This window comes from Scyliorhinus canicula, chromosome 1, assembly GCF_902713615.1.
Source record: "Scyliorhinus canicula chromosome 1, sScyCan1.1, whole genome shotgun sequence".
Classification (NCBI taxonomy): Eukaryota; Metazoa; Chordata; class Chondrichthyes; order Carcharhiniformes; family Scyliorhinidae; genus Scyliorhinus; species Scyliorhinus canicula.
In genome coordinates this window covers 130,060,985-130,078,665 of record NC_052146.1, presented here as the reverse complement: position 1 = coordinate 130,078,665, position 17,681 = coordinate 130,060,985, and the positions used below count along the sequence as shown (strand labels likewise).

The following is a 17,681-nucleotide window of genomic DNA, read 5'->3' as shown; positions in this document are numbered from 1 at the left end:
GGCCCCGGCGCCTTCCCCGCTTGCATCTGACCTATTCCCTTGACTAGCTCCTCTAGCCCTATTGGCGCCCCCAGCCCTTCTACCAGCCCCTCCTCGACCCTTGGGAACCTCAATTTGTTTAGGAAGTCCTCCATTCCCCCTCTCCTCGTCGGCGGCTCAGACCGATACAACTCCTTGTAAAAATCCCTGAAGACCCCGTTCACTTCTTGCCCCTTCTGCACTACCTTCCCGCCCCTCTCCTTCACTCCCCCAATCTCCCTAGCCGCATCTCGTTTGCGAAGCTGGTGTGCCAGCATCCTGCTCGCCTTTTCCCCATACTCATAGACCGCGCCCTGTGCCCTTCTCCACTGCGTCTCTGCCTTCCTGGTGGTCAGCAGGTCGAACTTGACCTGCAGGCTGCGCCGTTCTCCCAACAGCCCCTCCTCTGGTGCCTCCGCATATCTCCTATCCACTTCCAATAGCTCCCCCACCAGCCTCTCCCTCTCCTGCCTCTCCTTTCTTTCTCTGTGCGCCCTTATGGAGATCAGCTCTCCCCTGATCACTGCCTTCAGGGCCTCCCAGACCATCCCCACCTCCACCTCACCCGTGTCATTCAAGTCCAGATAGCTCTCAATGCTCTTCCGGACCCTTTTACACACCTCGTCGTCCGCTAACAGCCCCACATCCAGCCGCCACAGCGGGCGCTGGTCCCGCGCCTCCCCCATTTCCACATCCACCCAATGTGGTGCATGATCAGAGATCGCAATGGCCGAGTACTCAGCTTCCCGTACCCTCGGGATCAGCCCCCTGCTCAACACGAAGAAATAGATTCTGGAGTACACTCTATGGACGTGGGAGAAAAAGGAATACTCCCTCGCCCTCGGCCTACCAAACCTCCATGGGTCCACTCCTCCCATCTGCTCCATGTACCCCCTCAGCACTTCTGCCGCTGCCGGCCTCCTATTGGTCCTTGAGCTCGATCTGTCTAGCCCGGGGTCCAGCACTGTGTTAAAGTCCCCCCCCATGATCAAGCCCCCTGCCTCCAGTCCCGGAATGAGGCCCAATAGGCGCCTCATAAAACCCGCGTCATCCCAGTTCGGGGCATATACGTTGACCATCACCACTTTCTCACCCTGCAGCTTACCCTTCACCATCACATACCTACCCTCCTTATCCGCCACCACCTCCTCCGCCACGAACGACACCCTCTTTCCCACCAGAATCGCCACCCCCCGGTTCTTTGCGTCCAATCCAGAGTGGAACACCTGTCCCACCCACCCCCTTCTCAGGCGAACCTGGTCCACTACCTTCAAATGGGTCTCCTGTAACATTGCTACATCAGCCTTCAGTCCCTTCAGGTGTGAGAATACCCTTGATCTCTTGACCGGCCCATTCAACCCCCTCACGTTCCAAGTGATCAGCCGGGTCGCGGGACGACCCGCCCCCCCTCCCCTGCCGATTAGCCATGTCCTGTTCCCAGCTCGCCCCGGGTCAACCCTCCCCTTCTGACCCGCTCCCCATGGCGATGTCCCCCTCCCCCCACCTCTCCAGTCCTCCACTTCCCGTTTCTGGTCTTTTCAGCAGCAACCCGGTGTCCCTCCCTAACCCCCCCCCCCCCCCCCCCCCAGGCTAGGACCCCTCCTAGCCGCGATGTACCCTCCACCCTCCATCGTACTCCCGTGAGTCAGCTGGTTCACGCTGACCAGTTTGAATATTGATCAAAGCCCCATCAAAACATTATCTTATAAAAAGCTACTTGCCTACAGTATCACTGAGCCAAAAATGCCGAATCATAAGTCTTGAATCACTTCGTAACCACTTTTGGGTCTCTTAACCCAATACATGAGTATGTAAGCAAATAACCCTTATTATTGTGGTCCCTTTTCTCCCCTCACCAATTCTGCACAAACCTGGTAAGTAACTAACGGGCCAATGTTGATTTGAGCACTACTAAATATGGTTGATGCAAGAATACAAAAGGTTAGGGTGCGATTCTCAGGCCTTGCTGCACTCTCGCTCGAGCAAAACCAAACCGGTGAATAGAGAGGGGCTGAAAAAGAGAACCGTGCCAGGTGCCAAACAATTTACGATGCAACCGGCAAGCTCTTGTAGGCAAAATCGGGATGCCACCGTAATGTGGCGAGAAACCAAATCCCCACTTAATCATAGAATTTACAGTGCAGGAGGCCATTCGGCCCATCAAGTCTGCACCGGCACTTGGAAAGAGCACACTACTTAAGCACACACCTCCACCCTACCCCCAGCAACCCCATCTAACCCAAGGACAATTTAGCATGGCCAATCCACCTAACCTGCATATCTTTGGATTGTGGGAGGAAACTGGAGCACCCGGAGGAAACCCACGCAGACACGGGGAGAACATGCAGACTCCGCACAGACAGTGACCCAAGCAGAAATCAAACCTGGGACCCTGGCACTGTGAAGCCATAGTGCTAACCATTCTGCTCCTGTGCTGCCCCAAAGCCCTATTTCCATACAATTAATGGGAGCTACCCCATATCCAATGGCCTCCCATGATTCAGCACCCACCCCAGCAAATGGTCATGCTGGTGCTGAATAATACTCCTTTTTAAAACATGACATGAACCTGGCAGAAGGGCTATAGCACAGAGCCTTGAGGCTGAAGACTATGGCTAATAGGGAATTGGCAATCGTGGTTAAGTGAGCACTTCACGCAACCCAAGTTGATTCCCGTAGGTGGGCGGACCACGTAGCCTGGGGGAATCATTACCTAGCATACCAATCAGACCGTTAGGCTGAACACTGTGGAAGGCAACACCACAGATGCAGCAGTCAACATCCGAACGCCCAAGGGATGGGACACAGCTCGAGACAAGTCCACAGCCGTAGGGTGGGTGAGTGCAACGGAGAGTGTACCAGCGCCCCATCCAGGAGTTATGAGTGGGTGTCCTTGGTCTGGGGTCCAGTGAGGGGAACCCGCTATGGCTGGATGTGCATGGGCAGGGCGTTCCGGGCATGGGGGAAATAGGATCAATGGGGGAATGGAGGGTCCGGGATGGGAGCCATTGCTGTTAGTCAGTTTACCACCCGCTCCAAATTCCCTACAGATATTGAAGGGTACAAGACAGTACTTCGGACCCTGCAGAACTTGCCCTAGTAGTGCGGCTGCTCGGCCTGGCACCGACAGCAGCGTCTGCAGATGCTCAAGACGGTGGCTCATGTGTCGGACCTCACCCAATACCCCGAGGACCCAGCTGCCCATTAGGCCAGGGAGGGACCCAGAGGGGGAGTCCTGCGGCTGCCCAGAGTGTACAGGCATCGCTGGTCGTTTGAACAAATGACAGATAACACGTGCCGCAAGAGGCGCCGCCTCAACAAGGAGATGGTGCGGCACCTGTGCCATGTCGTCACAGATTTGGCACCACAGGATGAGGAGAACACCCGCAACTACAGCTCTGAACTTTACACCCCAGGGCCCTTCCAGGGCTCGAGTGGGGACCCGCATGGAATCTCGCAGGCCACAGCCCATAGGTGCATCCAACAGGCCACGGATGCTCTGTCTGTCCAGACGGAAAACATCATCTTTGACATGGACCAAGCCCAAGATGCCCGGGCAGCAGGATTCTCCAGCATCGTCGGGGTGCCCCAGGTCCAGGGGCTGATGGTCTGCAAGACTGCACGCATGTTGCCCTGCACTCACATTGCCATCTGGGAGTATCCTAGGTTAACAGGAAAGGGGTTCCACTCCCTCATCATACAGCTCATGCGCGAACACCACATGAAGATCATAAACGTGTGTGCACCCTTCCCAGGTAGTGTGCACATCAGCTACATTCTGGCAGTTAGTCAACCCCGGCCTCTTTGAGGACCACCCAGGATGGATGGCTCTTGGAGGATAAGGGGTACCCGCTGAGGACCTGTCTAATGACGCCACTACAGAAGCCAGAGATAGAGGCAGAAACCCAATACAACCAGCCCCATGTGGCCACTTAAACTGTCATTGAGCAGTGCTTAAATGGTGGTTCCAATGCCTCAACCACTCTGGTGGTGCCTTGCAGTATAATGCCGGAGGATCGCCTGTTTTGTGGTGGTCTGCTGTGTCTTCCACAACCTGGCATGGTGGTCTGCTGTATCTTCCACAATCTGGCACAGCAGCAAGTGACATGCTGGAGTTTTGGGATGAGGAGCAGGTGGCCACCTGTGAGGAGGATGACAAGGATTAGGTGGCACCAGACCAGCAGGAGGCTGCAGGACAGTTGGCAGCAGTGAGGGTCCAGCACCCGAAGGGCCAGAGAGGCCCTTATACTCTCCCGCTTCACTTCAAACGTGGCCTGGTCCGCCATCACTGCCTTACCCATCTTCATTTCTCACCCTCCCACGGTATGAGCTCCATCACTCCAGGGTGCCAGGACTGTCGGCACTGTCAGCCTCACTGTCGAGGGCAGGGGGTGGGTGGTGATAATCTGCAGTAGGCTGAGTGCTGATGCTCTTCTGTCTGTGCCATAGGCTGGCCCCTGCTTATCTGTTGAGTGCTCGTTCACACCCACCATCTGCATGCAGTGTGCCTGGGGCAGGGGATGCCTGGATCGATGGGTCAAGGGTTAGAGGTCAGACCGCATTGCAGAAGAAAGTGGCAGAGGCGTCATAATGGTTGTGCTCGGGGGTTTGTAATGTGTCGCAGGTGTCCAACAATTCCCCAACACACCCTCATTTCCCAACACCCTAACCGCCAACCCTCTGCCTCCTCCAGTGCCTTCAGTGATCCTCAATGTGCTTAACACTCCTAGTTCAACCACTTAGCTTGTCCCGTTGCCTTCGATGATTCTGGAAGGCGTCCTCTGGGGCTGGAGGTCCTCGGGGCACTTGTCGATGACACAAGCACATCCGTGCCGCCCTGTCGCACGCGCTGACTTAGAGGCTCGACCCAATTATAGGGGGCAGAACTCGGGGGAGCTGGTGGATGGGTCCAGGTTGGCTCCCCCTCCTTCTGCTAGGTGGCCAGATGGCCCTGGGGTTCATCTCGGGACGGAGGGGAAACTGGTTCAAGCCCCGGGTGTCCCTGCACCATCTGGCTCTGCCAGCCCTGGCAGCTCCTTGATGCCTGCACTAAGGTGTTGATGCCCTCGGCGATGCCCTTCACTGACTGGGACATGCTGTGCAGCACCTCGGCCATTCTCACCCGAGGGCGGGACATGTTCCACAGCACATCATCACGGCCAGCCTGGTACTGGGTAATATCCTTCAGTGAGTTGGACATCCAGCCGAGGCCCTCAGCCATGGTAGTCACTGACTGCGCCATGCCTTGGACACCATGACTCATGTTGCCGATGTCATGCACCAGGCTCTCCACTGCGGTCGCCACCCTAGCAGCATTGGCCTCGGTGCCACGCATTGTCGGTGCCATCTCCTGTGCCCATAGCCTCTGGGACTCTTCAAAGCACTATGGACCTCTGGAGTGCCACTGACAGCTCCATTTGAATGTCCTGGCCACACCCTAATGTCTCCATCAACTTTGGGTAACCCTGTACCAGAGACCGTCTCATCTGGGGGTTCTTGCCTCCTCGTGATGTGCATCAGCAGCTGTGTGGTGCTCAGCAGATTGTGCCCCAAAAGCCTGACTACTAACATTGCCCACTGAGGTGTGGGTCTCTGCGCTGGTGGAGGGTGGGGATGACGCATCGATTATGGCATCCTCGGAGCTCTCCTCCGAGGTATTCTCCTGGGAGGCGGAAGAGGGGGCCATCTAGGATGGGAGGGCACCATCGGCTGGAGAACCTGGGGGAGAATGGACATGTGGTCAATGGGAGAGATGGATCAGTCAGTCTGGCAAATGTAAGCCTACTTGCGACAATAATAAAGAATGTAAAAACAACAGATGTTTGGCAGATCCTCCGGGTGGGGCCCGGTGGATCCTCAACTCTGCAGCTTCCGGCAACCTCAGTGTTCCTGACCGGTGTCCTCGGCCCCATTCCCGTCACCTCCAGGTTCGTTAAAAGGTGCTGAGGATCGCATGCCCAGCACGCCTCTGCCTTTCTGTGCCCACTCCTGGCAATTGTGGGAAAGCTCCTCTTGCGGGGACACGGAAAAGGAATCATTAGCCACACACATGATTCACAGTGGTGGTGGGGGGAGGTGGTGCGTGTATGTAGAAGGAAGGTTTTCTTTTTTGGGGGAATGCATGCATGTGGGCAAAATGGTCTCGGAGGGGCAGGGTTGTTTCACCTCACTCATGCTGCCCGGTGTAGGTCGTTGACCTTCCTATGGCACTGGTCCTCCTGGTCACACTCCAAGCTTATGGCTGGCGCCACATCATCCCAGGCGGCACGGGCTGCCCTGTGGCTCACTCACCGCGATCCTCAGGGGGAAAAGGACATCCATCCTGACCTAGCATTCAAATCGAGGAGCTTTCTCAGTTCTGCATCCCTAAATCGTGGGTCCGTTCTTCTCGGTGCCATGGTTGCAAGCTGAGTGGGATTGGCTGTGCAAGTTAATGGGGGAGCTGGCAAGCACGGTCTCAGCGAATCAGCTGTTGAGTTGTAAATAGGGCAGCATGGTAGCAAAGTGGTTAGCATGGTGGCTTCCCAGCGCCAGGGCCCCAGATTAGATTGCCACTTGGGTCACCGTCTGTGCGGAGTCTGCACGGGTTTCCTCCCACAATCCCAAAAGACGTGCTGTTGGGCAATTTGGACATTCCAAATTCTTCCTTTGTGTACCTGAACAGGCGCCGGAATGTGGCGACTGGGACCTTTTCACAGTAACTTAATTGCAGTGTTCATGTAAGCCTACTTGTGACAATAAAGATTTTTTTAAATTATAAAAAATTTGCGACAGGAATAGCATTTCCGGTCTCACTGGGCAGAGTGCCGGGAAGCTCTCAGCAGTTCCAGCTCGCTACCACACTTAGAAATCTTTCTGGAGAATCATGCCCTCAGTTTTGGCATTTCACAGTAAAATTAAGTGCATCTAACAGATGAACCAAAACCAGCTGACATAAAAATACCTGCTCACGAAGCCACTGCTCTCTTTCAAACCGATCTTTTCGCCATTTTACTTCTGTCTCATCAACTTCCTCCTCATTTGGTTCATCCTCAGAATCTCCACGAAACAAGTCAGTCTGAGAAGAATCATCTGAAAATAAAACAAAGTTATATTACTCAAAATAATGAAGGTTTTAAATTGAGATCAGGAGCAATTCACATTCCCCTCCTCTGTCTGCCTTTCAAAACAGACGGTCACCTACAACACAATGGTTCTATTCACAATCCACTAGAAGATAGATACTGCATCTCAGGTCAAAGTAAAAGAAGACTATAATAAATAGATGGTGTCTTTCTTTGCTCAAGACAGTGAAAGAGTCACCAACATGACCAACAGATTAAAGCTACAGCTGCTTCAACCCAAATGATGTTAAAGAACCAAGTTATCCACATTTAAGTAACACTTCTTTTAATGAGCCATTATTACTTGCTATTCACGTCTCCCTGAGGATCATGTACTCAAGTTAAAGTAAAAGCCCCATATCAAACAACATATTTTAGAGACAAATGTTTGTTGATAGTTAATGGAAGTCCTATTTAAAAAGAAAAATTCAGACTAAATAAACTCCCATGATGATCTCATCTTAATATTTTGAAAATTGGAAAAACACTGTATATAACATACCAATATTTTTCCAACGAAATTTCCGTGCACGACCTGGTCCTTCACTATGCAGATCCCCATCAGCCAGGTATTGTTCTTGGTAAAGACGCAATTGTCGCTTGTCTTCATCCATCAATACCTTCCTGCAAGTGGTGGGGTCATGGAATGGAAGAAAGGAATCAGTACTTTTGCGATAACAAAAAAAATCAACAGAAAATACGATCTGCTCCCAAGTGCTGAGCAGTAAAAATCTATGGTATCTTTCTTCTCCTTAAGAGTTAACCTCCAACATTCATTTTTTATTTGAGCGTGGAATTTAACTTAAGATCTTCTAGGACAAGTCGAGAGGACGCTAATGGTTTCTCAGGTTATGTTTAATTCCAGATGGCCTTGCCAAGTATCGATCTGGTTAATTAACGGGACAATAAGCTATTTAATTTGATTTACTGTGTAATTAGATCACAGGATTTCCAGAAATAGATATACAACCAAAATACACAAATTTTAAACTTGTCCTTTGGAATTACATTATATTAATACTCTAAGGAAGCTTCTTCATATTTCAAGAAAAATCCACAATTGCTGACCAGAAATCTTGTTGAAGTAACCATATTTCAAAAGGGAGGGGGAAAAAGCAGAACATAAATTCTGGGAGAATCATCAGTGCATAGAAAAAGATGCATCCAGGCAACACAAATGGCCCAGATTCTGCAGTCAGACACTGACAGCTGCCACAAACTTTGTGGGCTTGGTTGAATGCAGTGCGTGGTCCAGGGTCCATATGTTAGATTGAAGAATTCTCATGAGCCATGCAGAGCTTAAACTAGGATGTATAAAACCAATAGCATAAAAGCATAAATACACACGGAAAAACAATGAGATAGATGGACTACAAAGAAGGATGAGAGACTGAAAAACAAAAGTTCAAAAGTTTAAACTTCTAACAAGAATATTCCACTGAAGGACTCAAAATTCCATACTTATAAAATTTTAGTTTTCAGAACCAGAGAAGTTGCCAGAATTACGAATTATCGTGACATTAAAAATTACTCCAAAATGCATCAGCCCCAACTTTTTCTTTGCGGATATGTCCCCCAACTTCATATATTACACGCATTTCAATGCAGAGTCTGTTGCCAAATTTCTGTTTTACTACAATTTATGAAGAAAAAGAGTAAATTGGACCATGATGTCTGGATTTCCACTCTGGCCTGCACAAGAGCATACTCAAGCTGCTGCCTAATTTATTCATTTGCACGGTTAGCCTCTCTATTATTGCAAAATGCAGACCTCTGCTTTTATGCAGTTAAACTGAAGTTTACATTTCAATTCTGCTCATCCTATCTCTATATTCAATCTAAATCTGCATTGAATTGTTAGATTAGGAAATAGGTTTTATTGTCCCAAAACACTTTCTGGTTAATCCTGTTTAAACATAGTGTACTACGGCATCTGGCAAAAAGGCAAAGTTCGATAAAGGTAATTTAGTGAAATAATCAAATCCTTTATTTCATCCTTAGCCTTTCTGCAATATTACATATAGAAAAATGGGCCGACATGTTGGGCAAGTACTCACATGTGAATTTTGTTCACTTGTTCCTGCAGCTCCTCATCTGATGGCAGTTCCTCATCAATTATGTCCTCTTCATAGTCATCTGATTCTGCATCATATTCATCATCACTTGCCACTTCACTACCTGAGAGTTCAGCCTCATCCTCTACAAAATCGTTTAGTTTCCTATAAAATAATGTCAGATCAGAGACACACTTGGGACTAAAATAACCAATAATCTGATGCAGTACCTTGATGAAGATATATTCCTCTATATTTATTACTTCAGAAGGCTGGGGTATGTTTTTTTGGCCAGCAGCAACCCACATACATCAGCCAAATGGTGACTTTTCAGGTGGTCTGGAGTGTGCATCTCAGGGCCACTTGACCAAAGGGCATCACAACCATACCATACCAGAAGCCAAAAGGAAAATGCCAGATATTACCTCTTTCTGAAGTCTTAATTAATTTTCCAATAAATGGAATAAAAACGGATGCAGAGAATTCAGCAGATCACAGATTACAATATTAAACTGAATACAAACCTTTTCCAATTAAGTCAAATAATGATCAAAGGAGATTTATGTTGGAAATACAAACATGCAAATTAGGAGTAGGTCGCTCAGCCCTTTGAACCTGCTCCGCCATTCAATTAGATCATGGCTGATCAAACTGCAACCTCAACCCCACATTCGCACCAGCCCCCGATACCGTCAAGAATTTATGTAGATCTGCCTCAAAACCATTCACAAAGACTCTGCTTCCATCGGCCCTTTGAAGAGTTTCATAGACACTCTAACCTCAGAGAAATTCTCCTCATCTGTCTTAAACAAGTGACCCATTATTTTTAAACAGTGATCCCCAGTTCTAGATTATAATACATGTTAGAAATATAATCAATGGAGCAGCTGTGGTTCGGGGGAAGGGAGAGAGAAAAAAAATCTTTATTGTACTTACATTTTGCGTTTCTTGAGAACTTCCCGGGCCATCTGCTCCTCTTCATTCTCCTCTTTTTCACTATCTTCCTCTTTACCACTTTTCTCATCCTGATTACAGAAATTTGACAAATTCATCTTTTTCGCATTATCAATTTCAGAAACAAAAATACCACACAAGACTTCAATTACATCATATTCTCTGCAGAAATTTATTAGAAGTAGTGTTTGGCATATTGGAAGCAACACAAATGAAACATCCTCTGACAGCAATCTTCAATCCTGGAAGGGCACCCCTAACTAAACCAGTGTGAACTGTTAGAACATAGAACAGTACAGCACAGAACAGGCCCTTCGGCCCTCAATGTTGTGCCGAGCCATGATCACCCTACTCAAACTCACGTATCCACCCTATACCCGTAACCCAACAACCCCCATATTAACCTTACTTTTATTAGGACACTACGGGCAATTTAGCATGGCCAATCCACCTAACCCGCACATCTTTGGACTGTGGGAGGAAACCGGAGCACCCGGAGGAAACCCACGCACACAGGGGGAGGACGTGCAGACTCCACACAGACAGTGACCCAGCCGGGAATCGAACCTGGGACCCTGGAGCTGTGAAGCATTTATGCTACCCACTATGCTACCCTGCTGCCCCTGTTCTGTTCATTTCACCAGACACCCTTCCAGCATCTAAGCAGGGCTGCCAATTTATAGTTGCATTTTGCTCTTTGGTCCAGTAACCACTGTTGAGATTGCCCAAATGGATTTCATATCGGCCAAACGCAGTCGATTGTAAACTAACTTGCACATTAAATGGCAGTTACAACCAAGACAGATCTTGCAGATTTACTCACCAGTCCACCCAGCATTTACGGTGTTAAATTTCAACCCAAATCGTTCAAAGCTGAACCACTTCGGGTAAATCCCAGCTCCCTTTACATAAAAGGGTTTTGTCTGATCTCCAGTTGACAGCAGCACACAACTATGAGTTTCACCGTCATGATTTTCATCAAAATGCAATGCCTCAACTTTGCTTCCAACAGTCTTGATGGCATAGATGCACTGTCATCTTTATGTAACCAAAACAGCTGTAGCAATCATCTATTTGGCTACTCCGAGCTTCCATATTCTCCAGCCTGCCTGCATTGCATCATTGGGATCATCTGAGCTTGGATGGCTCAGGATCCTTTTATATAGTTTCAACCAGTTTGTTTCCTGAGAATTTTTGTCTTCCAGACTTAGTTTGTTTAATATCCCTCAAACTCAGGTTGTTTGCCTTTTCAGAAAAATACAAGCCTTGAAGCCATGGTTTCCATTATACATTTACTTCTGTAAACCCATTACTGAAAACCTATCAATTACTTTATTACCTACAGATACTATCCACTGCCCTGCAGCCCAGTTATCCCTATCCATCACCTACTAAGCACCAAGATCAAGCAAAACTCAGCATCCACTTCGTATGGTACTCTAGTGCTGCTTACTTATTTATTAACCTTTTCTTCACTGTTCTCCGTTAACTTCCAGTCCTTCAATGTCTCAATAATTATTTAAAGCACTCATTCTCATGTTTAAATCAATCCATTATCTAGCCTTTGCATATCTCTTGGTCTCCTCTGCACTACAAATACAAATGGATCCCCACCCTGTTCACTCTTGTGCCTTCAAGTGCCTTAGACCTCACACTGGAGTTATCTCCTTAAATCTCTTCAGTCGCATTCTACTTATTGCCCTTAATTGTCTGTTCGCTGAGGCTCAACTGTTGTTATAACCAAAACCTACAAAAGGTGGGTCTTTCCTTATTTCACAGGAAACATAGCAGTTTAAACCCTTTCCTCTGCTCATCTCCACTGAATAATTATCCAATCTCCCTTTCTCCTCTGCCCCTCCACCCACTCCCACATGAGCAAGGCAGCCTCAGCTGTTCACACTATTTTCAACTCTCCATCCTGCACACCACAGCAGAAAAACAAGATTACATCAAAAGGAAATGACCAAGTCTCGGACTGCATCTATCCTACCCTCCCATGAATGTTATGGTTCAGTAAGTGTGTTCATTGCCTTAGCTGAAGGTTGTATTTGAACCTACAATGCTGCTGTCAGAGCCCAGTTTCAGTATAACTACTGAGTGGCCTTAATATTCAGAACCGGAACCAAATCACATTCCTAAAATTTCAAATCTACAATCCCTCACCTCACTTTCAAAGACTTCATCGTCTGTTAGCAGCTGAAACTGGTCATCTTCATTTTCCTCATCATCTTCCCTAAGTAGAGATTTAAAAAAGTGCTAAAGATAATAAGATGCAAATTTCATTCAAGAGTAATATTCCAGCTGATATTAAAAAAGGACTCCTGATCTAGACAACATTGTGCTTGGATCAAGATTTAGCATTGCAAAATTGAAGTTCTGTCTTACTTGTCTGTTGGAAAAGAGCCCGAGCAAAGTGCAAGCACCTCAGTCATAAGATCATCAGATGCCGTGGTTGGTTTTGGCTGCTTTGCAGCAGAAGAGATGGAACACGAGGATTCAGCTATAGAGAAGATGAAAATTATCATTCGATTCATTTGGGCGGCATTGTTACGAGAAACTGTGCCAAATTTATATTTGCCAAGTTTATGTCGTGAGATAAGAATAAAGACAGGAACATTACGTATGTTCATGCACCAATCTCCTGACCCCCTCCCAAAACACACACACAGAATAAAAGCAGAATACAATTAAAATTGATATATTTAAAAAACTACTGGTACCTGGAGATACAAACTTGCCAGAGCAAAGTCCAAGCAACTCATCAATATTTTCCTCTTTTTCGTTGTTTTTTTCCTTTAGTGTATCAAGATTTTGAGATTTAAATTCTCCTGAACAAAAACCCAGCAACTCTCCCATGTTTGCATCCATTGCATTTTCATCCATATTATCCAGGAGCAGTTGACGTTTTGATAGCTGCCACTTATTACTGCGATGACCTACATTCAAAAACCTACAATTTTAAAAAAAAAAATCAAAGTTTACTTACAAGTCGTACCGGTTCTCAATTTAATTACTATTTTTAAATACATAATTTTTCATGCATATACTGCAGACAAACTGAAAAAATACATTTACTAATACGCAGCAAGAAACAGATTAAAGTAGCCCAATATTTATTTGGGGAAAGTAACTTGATAGTAAAATGCACAAGCACTTCAATAATGCTGCTTCAGCACTCATCATATGTTACAATCTTTATAACTGGGAAAGAATGTTCCTGTAACTTCTGGTGAAGTTGGAAATCCAGCAAATCTTATCTTGCCCAATCTTCCAACTCAGGCCAGACGAGAGCTGCGCAGCACAGCTGGTTTTTATTCTTCTATTTCTGGGTCACTACTTCTGCATGAGCCAGAACCGTCTGAAGTTTGTGATTTGATTTGCATTTTTGGATGGTTCCCAGTGCAGAGCAATTGCCCAAAGGAAGCTTGTACTTTCTGAATAATTGTAATGCAATCCTTCCCTGGGGCATCTTTGGGAAACCCCCACTAGATACCCTGCCCTGGAGCTCATTGAGGCTCGCCTACCCTGGAGCCCGTTGCGGCTCGCAGTGTTAAAAATAATTGTACAGTCAGAGCAACAGAAAATAATAACTTTCACTAAGTTACCATTTTCATTACCTCAAGACATCTAATAGATCCAACTCACCCATCTGCATCTAGTAACTGACTTTGCGTTTCATCTTCAAGAGAGAACCTGAACTGAGATTCACCAGTCAAGTTTTTCGATTCTGGAGATGTATTGTACAAATCTTGCGAATCTTCTACTGGCATTGAGGGCTCAGATAGCTTTCCAGAACTCTGTTGGTATGAAAGATACATGGACATTTTATTTTTGGCAATTTATACTGTAGTTCTCCGATATACAATGTCCATTTTTTAAACCTGAAATGTAAGTAGAAAAGACTGGTGGGCTAGTATTTATGATCATCTTTTGGCAAAATTGTTTCGTTTACTGTCAAATGTACAATATCCAATCCCACCTATATTTTTAAAAAGGTCAACTTCTCAACACTGTTTTGAGTTGATCTCTCCAATTACCATTGTTACTTTTCTTCAGGCTAGATAGATAGAAAGGCCCAAGTCTTAAAAATGTACATTTAATTTCTTAAATTTCAGAACTGCTGGCGTTGGAGCTACACTAAAGCCAGTACTCTGGTCCAAGACATCAAGTTTGTTTTAAAATTGAAATCTCAAGTTTTGCAATTCAAGTTTACCTTAGATGCTGAACTCATGAAGCTGGTTTTGAACTGACTGTTTGGATTAAAGATGTTAGGTGATGGTGATCGGAATCCACCGAGCAGAGCAACTCCAAATCTGCCTGGCTGTTTGTTACATGGTTGGTATGAGGGAATCATTGACCCAATTAGCTCAAAGCTACTGTTGTGACTATTCTCCTTGGCCGTTGAGGCCTGTGAAGTGGAATCATCTTCATCTGAAACGCACATTAAATTGTTTGAGAAATGTACAATAACGACTAGCAATTCTAGGCCAAAACTGCCCTGTCATTTCTGAAAACACATTGCTTAACTTAACTGAAGCAGTGACCAGTTTCTCCTAAAGTTAAAAAACTATTACAAAAGGTTTTCTAAAGTACATTTAGCTACCATAGGTAGTTCCAAGATTCAGACTCTTCAGTTTCAGGAGAAACTAGCACTTAGCAAGGAAGTAGCGGTTCACAAAATCACCAGGCACAGATAGTCTGAGTTACAACATAAAGGTAAAATAAACTAGTTTGGTCAGTAATATGTTAGAATTGCCTCAATATCTATTCTAGGAAGGAAGACCCATGAGAAAAATTTAGATTACAATTTGGCAATTTTGCTAAAAATGAGTTCCACAGAGGGTTTAGGTGCTGCTGAATTGCATTCAACCATTTTTTTGTTAAATTTACAAAATATCAAGAACGCTAATCAAGTTGAATTCCACCAGAAGAAAGATAAAGGGCTAAAAGCCTTGCTTCTCATTCTATACACATCAAAAACTACTTTTGATTTAATAAATGGAGTAGGGAGAAAAAGACTTCAGGTTACATATGTTGAAAGTACCTCCTTTGAATTAACAGTACACTGATAATTTATGTGATATTTATAATAACACGTCAGACAGAAACCAAAGTTTATTACCAAGTTTGCTTTCCCCTTTGGGTGGACTTTGTTGAAGCTGCAGTCTCAATTTGTTGCCAGACGTCTGTTCACTGGAAGAGATTACAACAACTCAGTTAAACCAAGTACATTTATTAGTAATTGTCAAGCAGGCACTTCACAAATGTCCACTAAAAACATAAAGGAACTTTCCTTGACTAAGATTTGATTCAATATTTCACCAGAACTATGTTCGAGGACACCGCCAAATTCTCATTATTTTGAGTGGTCAGGAGCGCAAATTAATTTGAAAAGGTCTGGCAGAGAATGTCATCTCAGAGTTTCTCTCCACCTCTCAGTTAACCAAATCCAAAATTCACTGTTCAGTACATATATACATTAATGATCTGGAAGAAGGTAATGAAGGCACTGTTGCTAAGTTTGCAGATGATACAAAGATCTGTAGAGGGACAGGTAGTATTGAGGAACCAAGGGGGCTGCAGAAGGACTTGGACAAGGTCGGAGAGTGGGCAATGAAGTGGCAAATGAAACTTTAGAAGGAGGAATTTAGACTATTTTCTAAATGGGGAAATACTTCGGAGATCAGAAGCGCAAAGAGACTTGGGAGTCCTTGTTCATGATTCTCTTAAGGTTAATGTGCAGGTTCAGTTGGCAGTTAAGAAGGCAAATGCAATGTTAGCATTCATGTCCAGAGGGCTAGAGTATAAGACCAGGGATGTACTTCTGAGGCTATATAAGGCTCTGGTCAGACTCCATTTGGAGTATTGTAGGCAGTTGTGGGCCTCAAATCTAAGGAAGGATGTGCTGGCCTTGGAAAGGGTCCAGAGGAGGTTCACAAGAATGATCGCTGGAATGAAGAACTTGTCGTATGAGGAACGTTTGAGAACTCTGGGTCTGTACTCGTTGGAATTTAGAAGGATGAGAGGGGATCTTATTGAAACGTACAAGACACTGTGAGGCCTAGATAGAGTGGACGTGGAGAGGATGTTTCCACTTGTAGGAAAAACTAGAATCAGAGGACACCATCTCAGACTAAAGGGACAATCCTTTAAAACAGAGGTGAGGGGTAATTTCTTCAGCCAGAGGGTGGTGAATCTGCGGAACTCTTTGCCGCAGAAGGCTGTGGAGGCCAAATCACTGAGTGTATATAAGACAGAGATAAATAGGTTCTTGATTAATAAGGGGATCAGGGGTGATGGGGAGAAGGCAGGAGAATGGGAATGAGAAAATATCGGCCATGATTGAATAGCGGAGCAGGCTCGATGGGCCAAGTGACCTAATTCTGCTCCTATGTCTTATGAATACTCTGTCATCCGACAAAATCTACACTGGCCTATTACATGGATAATGTAGCTATACAAAGATATTCTTGGGAGATCCGACTCGCTATAAACATGGCTACAATTCAAATAAATCATTAACCTCAACTAACTTACTAATTTAAAACTAAGATGCAGTTACAAATGCACTAATATTAATCAGTTTTTGCAACCAAGCAAAAACGTAGAATGCATTTTTGACAAGCTCAAAGTGCAAATTGTTAAGTACAAGATAAATTTCGTAGACAAATCACAGATAGAGAGAAAAAAAAACTTGATGGAAGGGAAATATTTCTCAGAAGATCACATCATCTTTAATATATTGGCAGTTAATTCTAGGGTTCCCTCCGGTTTAAAGCTCCAGAGAATGAAATAAGCTGAAAATATCTTTAAATTACCCAAATTTAAAGGCCGAAGTAGTTCCAGATTTTAAGGATTGTGAATATTCCAAGGCAATAGGTTTTGGTGTAGGTGTAGATTCCTTTTGTATTACAAGATCCTGATCTGAAATAAAACATCAACAGGTGGTCAGTGAGAGATGCAGTATTGGTTAAGCATGATAAAATGAAACTATAACACCAGGTTAAAGTCCAACAGGTTTGTTTCAAACACGAGCTTTCAGAGCACTGCTCCTTCCTCAGGTGAGGAAGGAGCAGTGCTCCGAAAGCTCGTGTTTGAAATAAACCTGTTGGACTTTAACCTGGTGTTGTAAGACTTCTTACTGTGCTCACCCCAGTCCAACGCCGGCATCTCCGCAAAATGAAACTATTACATTAGAAGCAACAGAGATGATCTGGGTGTTTGGAGGAACCTTTTAAAGTGGAATTGAGCAAGTTTAATAGCGTTCTGAACACCTTAATCAATCCACTTATTGGAATATAAAACTGCAACTTTTTTGTAATCAAGGTTTGGAAGATGTGCATTTCAATGTATAAATTCAGATGAATAGAATTTTTCTTGGGCCGAGACATCAACTTTAGGAAGCTTCAAACCTTTATCCCATAAAAAGTCGAAAGGAGACAATGGTGATTCCATGATATACTTTGGATTTAAAAAAAAATAAATCTTGCTTCAATTAGTCACTTTTCAAAAACTCTTATTCACAGAAGTCTTAAAGCTAAAATAATGAGCA

The 17,681-nt window shown here is 45.4% G+C and overlaps 1 protein-coding gene across 1 annotated transcript in view; it reads right to left on the bottom strand.

The window, feature by feature from the left end:
- Nucleotides 1-17,681, bottom strand: part of LOC119967462 (claspin) — a 75,761-nt gene that overhangs the window by 15,235 nt on the left and 42,845 nt on the right. Inside the window, exons 12-22 of the mRNA XM_038800030.1 lie at nucleotides 16,948-17,053; nucleotides 15,252-15,322; nucleotides 14,343-14,560; nucleotides 13,775-13,926; nucleotides 12,850-13,079; nucleotides 12,515-12,629; nucleotides 12,293-12,362; nucleotides 10,112-10,200; nucleotides 9,179-9,340; nucleotides 7,624-7,745; nucleotides 6,962-7,089 (exon numbers count right to left, since the gene is read on the bottom strand). Of these exons, the coding sequence (XP_038655958.1) occupies nucleotides 6,962-7,089; nucleotides 7,624-7,745; nucleotides 9,179-9,340; nucleotides 10,112-10,200; nucleotides 12,293-12,362; nucleotides 12,515-12,629; nucleotides 12,850-13,079; nucleotides 13,775-13,926; nucleotides 14,343-14,560; nucleotides 15,252-15,322; nucleotides 16,948-17,053 (1,463 nt within the window). The remainder of the gene's footprint in view (nucleotides 1-6,961; nucleotides 7,090-7,623; nucleotides 7,746-9,178; nucleotides 9,341-10,111; nucleotides 10,201-12,292; nucleotides 12,363-12,514; nucleotides 12,630-12,849; nucleotides 13,080-13,774; nucleotides 13,927-14,342; nucleotides 14,561-15,251; nucleotides 15,323-16,947; nucleotides 17,054-17,681) is intronic.